At 35.0% G+C, this 11,783-nt stretch overlaps 1 protein-coding gene across 1 annotated transcript; it reads left to right on the top strand.

Moving 5' to 3' along the window:
- The first annotated feature begins 893 nt into the window (after positions 1–893).
- On the top strand, positions 894–5,831 carry LOC121314913 (thyrotropin-releasing hormone receptor-like). The gene is made up of 2 exons (XM_041248658.1): positions 894–2,054; positions 4,436–5,831. Exons 1-2 carry the CDS (start codon positions 1,269–1,271, stop codon positions 4,826–4,828), a joined length of 1,179 nt encoding a protein of 392 aa, XP_041104592.1. The 5' UTR covers positions 894–1,268; the 3' UTR covers positions 4,829–5,831.
- Positions 5,832–11,783: the final 5,952 nt, after the last annotated feature.

Raw genomic sequence — 11,783 nt, 5'->3', positions numbered from 1 at the left:
ATATACTATATTAATTTTCGAAGAAGGAGCCACAGTTTAATTTAATAGCAACTGTTTGGATTTTCATAGTGTGAAAGTGCCTTGTGAACGTATTTATGCAAATGTCAGCTTTACCCAGTCATTCTTGGCAGATGAACTTGCTCTTCGTCTAATACTGCACAGGACATGACATGCCACACAACACCAAACAGATAACATGACAGGATAAAACCTGCTGAAATACAGAAGTACTCTGTATTACTGTAATGAGACGCTGAGTAAAGAGTGCGTGTTCATTGATTTGCCAAACAGTCTGCACACAGATTTTGCGCTTCTCTTCATTTCACATGCCAGTCACTACGCACTAATGCTGCTGAGGAAGGAACACGACTTGCGATCGCTTTTCACAGCGGTTTTACCGATTCCTTATGAAGACTAGTCGCGGTTGAATGTGCCTGTAACACAAATTGTCTCTGATCGCTATTATTAAAAAAAAAAAAAAAAAAAAAAAAAAAAAAAAACAAAAAAAACAAACAGGCAGAAGGACTCTGCAAACAGTCACATTAGCATCATGTGTCCCTTCTTTACAAGGAAGAAAGATTCTTTGTAACATAAGACTGGTAAAATTTTAAAACAGACTGTTTGAAAACTTTTCCTTACTACTAAACTTGAAAAGAAAAAAAAAAAAGTAAGTATATATATATATATATATATATTATATATATATATATATATATATATATATATATATATTGATATATATATATTATATATATATCCAGTATACCAAACTGATTTAAATTATCTTCAACCCAGCAAATGCAATTAAGTTTATTTTTTATATTAAAATAAATAAATAAATAAATAAATAAAACGCAATATAATTAATGTAAAGAATGTAGGTGGAACTGTAGGTGGAATGTAGGTGGATGCTTAGCACGATATCTCAAAAGGTCATGTTAGAGTTAAGGCTGAAAATAATGCAGGGCACTGAGTTGAATTGTATTTCGTGATATCAGTGGCATTTAATATTGATGCTATCCTAAAATCACGTTGCATAATTGATCTATTTTACCTGTTTATAATAGATGCTTTAGTGAAGCTAAAAAAGCAATTTGCTTACACTTTTAATTGAAAATGCAGTAAATTGCCAGTACACACAGTATATGTAAACGTGTCAATCTGTATTATGTTTTCCCAGTTTAAAAAAAAAAAAAAAAAAAAAAAATCGGAAACGCTGATCAGTGACTCACTGCTGTAGAACCATTTAAAGAAAACTGCAGCTGAAGATGGAGAATGTGAGTTTTTATCAAGATAACCAGACTGTAGGAAACTGGACGGAGCCAAGTATTGAATACAAGGTAGTGAGTACTCTACTGGTCATTATCATTTGTGGATTAGGTATTGTGGGTAACATTATGGTGGTCTTGGTAGTCCTTACGACCAAGCACATGAGGACTCCTACCAACTGCTACCTTGTGAGCCTTGCAGTAGCTGATCTGATGGTTCTTATTGCAGCAGGTCTACCCAACATCACAGAAAGTATCTATGGATCCTGGGTTTATGGTTATGCAGGATGCTTATGCATTACTTATCTCCAGTATTTGGGGATCAATGCTTCTTCTTGTTCAATAACTGCCTTTACCATTGAGAGGTACATAGCGATATGTCATCCCATTAAAGCTCAGTTCCTCTGCACAATTTCAAGAGCTAAGAAGATCATCGTATTTGTCTGGACTTTCACATCCTGTTATTGTGTCATGTGGTTTTATCTGTCAGACACCAAACAGAACAGTTATGTCAATGTGACAGTAGTTGTTTGTGCCTACAAAGTGTCTCGAAACCTTTATTTGCCCATTTATTTCCTGGATTTTTCTATATTTTATGTGGTGCCCCTAATGCTAGCCACTATTCTATATGGGCTCATTGCAAGAATTCTGTTCTTAAACCCCATTCCCTCAGACCCCAAAGAGAAAACACAAAAGTTGAGAAATGACACCTCTCATGGAAACAAGATTTTTAACTCCAAGACATCGAGCCGGTGCTCCAGCAGCACAGCTACATCAAGGAGACAGGTAAGATGGGATTTGTGCTATACAAATTACATTATTCATATTCTAATATCAGTACAGTGCTACCCCTTTATAACAATGTAGTCGGGAGCCATTTGTGTTCCACCTTATAATGAGACTACTAGTGTTAGTGTAATGGGGCAAATGGGACCATGACCGTACCACCTTATAATCTGTTCCGCAGCATAAAGGGCCACCTTATAAAGGGGGAGCACTGTAATATGAATATTATCATTATAAAGTAGGAGCTTTACAAACTTAAGACTGCAGGGCTCCTGAGTGGCACCACGCTGTGCAGGATGTGCCCTATAGTCTGGGGATTACAGGTGCGAGTCCAGGCTATGTCACAGCCGACCATGACCGGGTGTTCCTAGTGAGTGGTGCACAATTGGCCGAGCGCTGCCCGGGTAGGGAGGGCTTAGGTCGGCAGGGGAATCCACGGCTCACCGTGCATCTGCGACCCCTGCGCCCGATAGGGCGCCTGTGGTTCTGCAGTGGAGCCTCCAGATCTGTGTTGTCCTCCGGCACTATGGGTCTGGTGACCTCACTGTGGATCTGCAGTGCAGATTGGCAGGAGCACGTTTAGGAGGACGCGTGCTCCAGCCTCCATTCCCAGAGGCAGCGGAGGGTTGCGAGCGGTGAGCCGATGATACAGATAATAATTGGGCACACTAAATTGGGAAGAAAATCAGGTTAAAAAATTGGAAACAACTAAATTTTAAAAAGAAGAAAAAAAGAAACTTAAGACTAGCCATTTTCAAACTGTAAAAAATATAAGAAAATGTGTTAACATTGTATATTAAATGTGCAATAATTACCAGCAATTACAAAGTAATTACCTGTTATACATTAATTAACTGTAATGCTGAAATCTCTGACAAGTCAAATAAACGCAGTACACGACGGAAGGTGATAAACACTCATCTGTACAGCTGTGTGCTGTTTATTGCAGACCTCATTTATGAATTGGTTTCCTTTGCATCATTGTTTTATACATATCATCTATCAATTCTGCCATTGGAATGAAAACAAGGAATGATTGCCTTTCAATACATTTGAACACTTGTCCCAACACAAACAAAGATGAGTCAATGTGAGGATTCGATTCTGTTTATTCCTATCACCTTTTAAATACAATCTATGACTGTTTAGTATGTACCATGTTTAACTATTTATGATAATTTGTAGAGTTCTGGGGTTAAGAATTACATTGTATTGTCTATGTTTAAGAATACAGCACTTCCACGTAGCTTTTTGGAATGTGTATTTTTTTACTTGAATGTGTCAAGGTTTCAAAACCATTCTAGTCACAGCACAAACCTGTTATTACAATGAAAAAAAAAAACTTAATCATTTGTTTTCTCATTTTCAAAAACAAGTTCGTTTGTATTTGAGAATATCAAATACCTGCGCTAATGGTTTGAATTATAGCTTGTGTTCCCTCCTGAAATCTCTACTGTAGTGTGCTGATGAAATGATTAAATAAGAGGGAAGGGATGTTTTGTAATATAGCATGTGTTTTTATAAAGTTACAAGAGGTCAAATAATTATATATGCTTTAGAAATATAATCTGTCGGTGTGTGGTTCTAGTTCTATAGGACAACATAAATCTTTCCTAAAATTTATAATCTACAGAAAACATGGACTTTTGTGGCTATAAAAATTACATTACCTTATATATTATAACCCATTCTTTGAAGGATTTTACCATCATTGAGAATTCCTTATGTTATTTTAGTTTTTTAATGCTAAATTGTTGGTACTGTAACATGATAAAAACAGGTTTACATATAGCTTTTGTGTGATGCATTACCCTTTGGCAAGACATTTTAATGCTGATAGTATACTGTGTTAGGGAGATGGGCAGGAGGATGCAAGACATTAGACCTCCCCCTCCCCTCCCTAATTATTTTAAAGGAATGTTTCCACATACCTTAATCACTGCTTGTCTTGCAGTTGAGGTAAGTTTTAGTCTTGGCTATTTCCAGTATGTCATACTCGAGCCATAGCCTGTGTGAGGTTTACTTTTCAGTTAGGCATCTTTCTAACTATTTATTCATATCAAATGACATACAGCTAGCAACATAATTATCTAATGTGCATTACCATCACTTCATAGATCTCTCATGTTCCTATATGAAAGAGGCACACATGCTTTTAAGTATATTACATTTTTAATGGGGTTCTTTTATAGCATTTTTAAATTTAAGATTTACTGGATTTATTGTGTTAGCACGACTTTAAGATCCAAAACATGTATTGAAACAGGTGGACAGTAGTCATGGCTGCAATGTTGCTTGTCATCCTTATCAATCTGCCTAGACTACCAGTATATATAATAATCTCCAACTATGAATGAACTGTTAATTTCTTTCTGCTGTAGGTCACCAAGATGCTGGCAGTGGTGGTAATTCTGTTTGCCCTCTTGTGGATGCCCTACCGCACGTTGGTAGTGGTCAACTCTTTCCTTGCCCAAGCATATACTGATACTTGGTTCATCCTATTCTGCAGAATCTGCATATACCTTAACAGTGCGATCAACCCAATTATTTACAACGCCATGTCTCAGAAATTTAGAGCAGCCTTCAAGAAGCTCTGCAAATGTAAGCAACAGCAGTCAGAAAACCCCAACAGCTACAGCATGGCTGTCAATTACAGTGTTATAAAAGACACATCCAATGGGGGAAGCCCTGATCACATTACCACAGAGTTAGATGATACTGCTGTCATTGAAAAGTTTCTTCCCAGCAAGGAGCTATCCTTTGAAGATACCTGACCCAGCAAGGTGACATTCAAGAAAGCTCAATTCTGTGTTGAATTAATGTATAGGAGAGATAATAAAAATGCAGTATGTATATACTTTACTTCAGAAGCTAACTAGCGTCACAAAGAAAAACATATTTAATGCGTTATTACAAGATAATATTGCATTATTCTTTACAAGATCAGTGATAAAGATGTCATAGTGCAGTAAAAGTGAAGTGGAGATAGAAAGTGAGAAACTGAAGTATCTCTATTACATCTTCCTAAATGTGAAAAAATTAGTTTGAAAAGGTATCAGTTTGTGCAAGTCATAATGCCTGGTTTTGTGGGGGTGTGGGGGGGTGGGGTGGATGGTTGAGTTGGTATCTTACCTATTAATAAGAACTAATGTATCATTAAATACAACCCATTTTAAAGCAAAATGAAGAGACTATTGCAAAATAACACAATAATTATTGTGAAATAACACAATATTATCTCAAAATAAAAAAAATGTTTTTGTTTTTTCTTTGTGGCACTAATGAGCTTCCATACTTTTAGGGATTGGATAAAAAACTAGAAACACCTGCTATAAATAACACTGTTGGTAGGGTAAAGGCCTCATGGTCATGTGAAGTCTGTTCTTCAACATGGCTCACAGATGTTCTTTTCCAGTAGCTTGTTCAGTCAGTGTTTTCTTGCCCATTGTGATTTACACTGACTAATAAATGAATTAGTTGTGTGAGGGATAGTCTACTCTAATTAAACAGAATGGTTGGTGTGTCTATTTTTATGTCTAAACCACTGCATATATGGTCCTCTATTCTTTAATGGGCCATGTAAAGGTGTACTTCTGACAATTAATGTAAGCTTTTAAATGTAAATATTATGTATTTCTTTTTTTTTTTTTCATCACGTGTACAGCTGTGGCCAAAAGTTTTCCATCACCCTGTATAGTATTAACATTTTTTGCTTGATAAAGTCGAATGTAACCTGCTGCATAATGTTACATTAGCAGGAGACTGTGTGATCCAGTGATTAAAAATCCCGGCTCAGCCACTGACTCAAACCTCCTTGTGCTCCTTCTTTCAGGTGAGACAGTGTTGTGAGTGACTGCAGCTGATAGTTTCACACACCCTAGTCTGTAACATATTGAATTACATACCGCTTTGTAGTTTTCCATATACTTAATGAAAAACTGAGGAGACTTTTGCGATATCATTTTGTAGTTTCGTTTACAATTATCCTTGTCATTTTAAAAGTTAAGTGATACAAATACTATACAGCTTACATTGTCCAGTACTTCTGTAAAGTGTTTTTTTCTATAGTCCAGCCTTTCAATGATTGTCTGTGTGGTCTTTTGTATCTTCCAGTGTATTACTATTGTTTAAAGTGATACCTTCATAAACTGTTTCCGTCAGGGCTTGTCACAAAGTACCACGTGGGAAAATGTGGCTTCAATGTGCACAGACTGTGCTTTATCCACGCCAGGGTCATTAAACCTAATCACCCGATTTTTACCAATGTTTCCATTAAAAACAGTTTTTACTGATTTTATCCCTATTTCAATGTATGTAAAATAAACACAGAAAAATCCCTGGGAATTTTTTTTAAAAGATAAAAACTGAAAACGCAGAACTTTATTATGTATGAGTAACAAGAAGTAAATAGAAATTAAAAGAGTATTTTATACCAGCCAGGTCACTGACTCACATGTGTGACCCTGAGCAAGTCACTTAACCTGCATTGTGCTCCTTCTTTAGGTGCAAGACTAGGACTGTCAATATTTGGGTACAATGTAATGTATGTTAAAACTTTCTTGTATAACATCTGTAGTACATGCTGCTTTAGGTGAACTGTGAAATTATTTTGGTGTGCTTTTAAGTGCTATTACTTTCTTTGTATGTGTATATAATCTTAATAAATTGCTTCTGTACGTCTCCGGAGTCTCTTATTTCTTATTATTTTTAATTTTTTTCTGGTGGCAATTGTCATACATTATGCTTGTATGGCAGTGTAATGGCCAGTAAAATATGCCCAGGGTTTCTCACTGACCATAAAACACTGTTTAAACCTTGTTCATACATGAACACAGAGCTTTGGTGTGAGAGACTGCCCTCCACTTTTCCAATTAACTAATAAACTATTCTGCCAGGTAAATTTTACCAGTCTTTCCATGCTTTAATGCCACCCAGAATACTGTGCCCCACTACCACCCTAGTAACAGTCTTTTAATCTAACTAAAACCATGTCATCTTTAAAATAAAAAGGTATAGCTGAGGGATATACCTTTGGAAGAATAAAATAATTGCATGTTTTCAAAAATCAGTGTTGTTGATTCTGAAGAAATCTGTTCAATGAGTGGAAACTGAAAAAAAAGAGGCATTTAGGGAGGAAGTGTGGTCCAGTAGCTAACGTCCTGGGGTTGTAGGCAGAAGGTCATGAGTTCAAATCCTACCACTGCCACTGACTGACTCACTGTGTGACCCTGAGCAAGTCATTTAACCTCCTTTTGCTGCATCCTGCAGATGAGATGTTAAATAAATGACCTATTGTAAGTGACTGCATATAATGCACAGTTCACAGCCTACCTCTGTAAAGTGCTTTGTGATGGTGGTCCACTATGAAAGATGCTGCATAAAAATAAAGTTATATTATCATTTACCTCTACAATTATTTTCTATTGATTGATCACAACATTGGTATGTTTAATCTATTGCTGAGCACAATTTAATTTTTGATGTCAAATAATGACCAAATACAAGTCTAGAGACGCAGGAACACATCACCTATAGTTTGATATCTAGAAAGTGTCAGTTGCGATAGATAGGAATACATAGAAATACCATCCTGGAGCACAGAATTCAGTAATTCCCATGACAAACATGTGCAAACATGACAAACAGATATATTCAAAGATTTGAAGAATTATTAAAACACAATTTGTTAATGGTGAAAAAATGAAATGTTAATAGCTCACTTATTCAAGAGTGTTATCAATTGAGGGTTTCCATGCAGGTTAGAAACTCCAAATTCTCTCCTCGTTGTCATCAGACTGTGATGTAGCACACACATTCATCACACTGTAATGAGTGTGCAGCCAAAACATGGTACACCTAAAAAGCAACCCAAAAAAAACTAAGGAAAACCCAGTTTAGAAAGCTATGCGATATCAGTAGTCACGCAAGGCCATCCGTCCTTCGGATGAGATGTAAAACTGAGGTCCTATTGTAAGTAAATCTGGAGCAGCAGTTGTGATGTTTAGTTCATCCCCTAGTCTCTAAGTTGCTTTGGATAAAAGCGTCTGCTAAATGACTAAATTAAATTAGAACTCAGACAGAAACATATAAATATACCCTCACATATTTTAGTAATAATCAAATTATTTGCATTTGGATTATTTGCATTTTTTTCTAAAAGAAAAAAGAAAACTACGTGGGAACCCATGTTACCCAGAAGGTACTACCAAAATAGCATGAGAAAAAGGTGACACTTACTTTATTTTTCCATGGAAACCCTGCCAATGTTTTGAAATATATGTTCTTGCCTTTTATTAGCTTACCAGTCCCCTTATTGTGCTAACAATCTTTTGGTTCTTAACCTGTTTTTTTCAACTGTCAATTCACGATATTGAAATATTTCAAATACAACACTATAGACAGCTTCATAGCATAGTGGTTCCACATGATCTGCTGAACGTAGAGTTCTATTGGTGTGGGTTTGAATTATAACACTAGAAGACATTTCATACCTTGCCTTATAATCTGTAATATTTGCATGCTCCAAACTGATGAAAGTAAGATTACTTGGACTGCAATAGAAAAAGTGTCACTCTCAGGTGCTGATAAATTACTTGTAAAGCTTAGCTATAAAATCTCTTTCAGTTTGCATCTATGGCTTGTTTTGATAATGCTACAATATACACCTTTTATTTTCCTGAAATGGTTATTTGTATTCTGTTACAGTGATCATATTCTTAATTGGGGTTCAAATAAATCAATTTGAAAACATGCATATGCAGAGAAAGCAATATAGATACAATAAAACTATTTTGTCAAAATGACGAAAAAAAATCTGTTATGCTTACTCCTCCACATCCTTGCCACAGTCATTTTAACAAACTATTTCTCCTTTGTAAGAGATACCACATTTAGATTGGGTCATCAATCTTTTTGAAAATACATTTTGCATTTGCCATGGAAACAGCTGAATGCTAATAAGGAAGTGTGACAAAGTGCCCACCCCTGTGTATATTTTCTGTTATATGTTGTGTGTTAATGTTGGTGTATAGTCATTGGTACACGGGATATAAACGGGTCTGTGTAACACGAGTGTTTAAAATGTATATTTGTATTTAGGCACGAGGATTGCACAGCACTTCACGTGCAAGTAAAAAGTAATAATATGTGAGCACGGGGAATTGCACTTTATTAATTCACGTGCAGTTGTACCGAGGCTCCAATTGAATGATTGATTAGCAGTCGAGTCTTAGTACAGCTGCATAAAAGCAGCATGTTTTCACCCACTCACGGTTGGGTGTTCGGTGAGTGGAGAACGGGATAGGAGACGGAGGTAGAAATAATAACAAAAGTAATCGTTAAATAGAAGCTCACCTTGTTTGTCTGTCTAGTCCGTTTTGTTTGTCTTTTTGTTTTGGCGACGTGTGCTGTGTCCTGTGTTTGTTTGTACAACCTTTTTATTTTCTGTTCTGTTTATTAACTGCCGAGCGAAAACATTCGCTCAGCTCCACCAAACCACACCTTTCTGTTGCTTATTTCCTGGCTCTGGTCTGACTCCACCCACTCCGGCTGTCTTTGTGATAGGAAGCACAGAACACAGTAACATATTGAGGATGTTTACTGCTTTGGTGGAAGCATTATGTTTTGACCTCTGACACAGTCACATGCTTTCAAATGAACACTGACTGTTTGACGTAACTTCAAAGCATCTTCTCAACCAATATGAGCCACACAACATGAGTGAACCAGGATTACATTAAGAACCACCATGTTGACTATTATGACTAGCCCTCCACTTGTTAAACCACAGCTGTGGCCACAAGTTTTGTGTCACATTATAGAAATAACTAATTTTGCTTCATAAAGTCAAATGAAACCCACTGAATAATGTTACGTTAACATGTTGAATTGCATACCGCTTTGTAGCTTTCCATATACTTAACAAAAAACTGACAAAAATTTGAAAAACATGACATTTCGAAATCTATTATGAAATACTGTACTACTATTGTAGCTCCCGATGTAAAGTCCGAAAATCTACCCCCCTCCCAGAATCTACCCAGGATATTTTCTGCAATTTACTCCAAGGTAGATTATGAAGTCTTCCAGTATTTACCCCCTTCCTTCCATAATCTACCTCACCAGTATTATGTCTTGAAGGTTGTTGTAACCAAATAGGACCTACATAATCTACCCCATTCCCTCAGTCTATCCCGATACTTTAAATATATTTTGGATAAATCTGCAATATGCCAAAAATGGTCACTTTCATACATTTTGAAAAATACATAAATACTTTTAAGAATATATTTTTTTAATTTATTGAAAGGAATATGTTAGACAGGCATTTAAGTTGTATTATAGCATGTAACGAAAATGTATTCCATAATATATTATAAACATCAAATACAGTGGGAAACTATATTTATAAATATAATGTGCGTGTATTTAAAAAATATTGCACAATATCTTTAAAAATGAAATGTAAAAATATATATATATATATATTTAAATCTATATTTTACATATATTGTAGAGTATATTTAAATATAGCAAAAAAATATATTTATAAATGTATTTAAAATTTAGTTACCATTTGTTGTAGTATACAGTATATCTATAAAATATGCCTAAAATATAGTATATTGTAAATACACTGTAGAATATATTTAAATTACAGTGAGGGAATATATTAAATATAAGTAGCTATATTACAAATAAAACTGAAGACAATATAGCTAATAATATGCAGGGTATGTTTGATATATACACATACATACATACATACATGCACATATAGATGAAATAAATGTGGATACTGAACCCCAAAAAACTATGTTTTTTAAACTTGCGGAAAACCTCTTACAATATTTAATCTACCAATGAACTAATTCATTAATAGAAGATGAGCAGAACATTTTAAAAAACTGCAAATAAATAAACAAACAAACAAACAATAAATTATATCATGAAAATAAAGTATATTCAAGATTAATTTTATTTTAGGAATTTCAAAACAGATTATTATATTTTTATGCTATATCACAGTAATTCATATAACAATATCAATTTAGCAAAGATTGAATGTTTGACGTATGTGTTATTGTTTAATAATATTCCCTCCTTATAGGTGGGGTAGATTCAGAGAAGGAAGGGGTAGATACTGAAAGACATCAGAATCTCCCCCAGGGATGCCCCAGAATGTACCCGGGTATAATCTCATAGGGGGTATAATGTGGGAGGTTATACCAGAGTAATTTTGCAATATCATTTTGAAGGTTTTTTATTTATTTTTTGTTACATGGTGTTAAATCTAAATCTATGTTCATATTTTCTTTTTTTTATGATGTCTCAATCCTAAAATTCTAGGTGATGCAAAACTGTTGACCATAGCTGTAGAGCTGTAATTTGGTGGCATATCTTTGATTACCACATTTTCCCCTAGTTTTTTGTCTTTGACAATTTAGGTACATTAATATCCTAAGCACTGACCCTTGTGACGCACCATTATCTACAATACCTGCCATTAGTTTCTTTTTTAACCCGTTTTGTATCCCTTGTATGGCATTAACAGCAGCTTTTAACTTATTTAATTTATTTTTTCTCTTTTGTGATACTGTAAATATAATTTACTTTAAACTGGATTCAGAGCTCATCCAGTCATGCTATAATTTACATACGTGTAAATAGGATACAATTAATTATATTCAGTTTAACTGTGTCCTTTGACAATAAGCATCAGCCTTTTTA

The sequence above is a fragment of the Polyodon spathula genome, chromosome 4 (genome assembly GCF_017654505.1).
Source record: "Polyodon spathula isolate WHYD16114869_AA chromosome 4, ASM1765450v1, whole genome shotgun sequence".
In the NCBI taxonomy this organism is placed as follows: domain Eukaryota; kingdom Metazoa; phylum Chordata; class Actinopteri; order Acipenseriformes; family Polyodontidae; genus Polyodon; species Polyodon spathula.
This window is presented reverse-complemented; position numbering and strand designations above follow the sequence as displayed.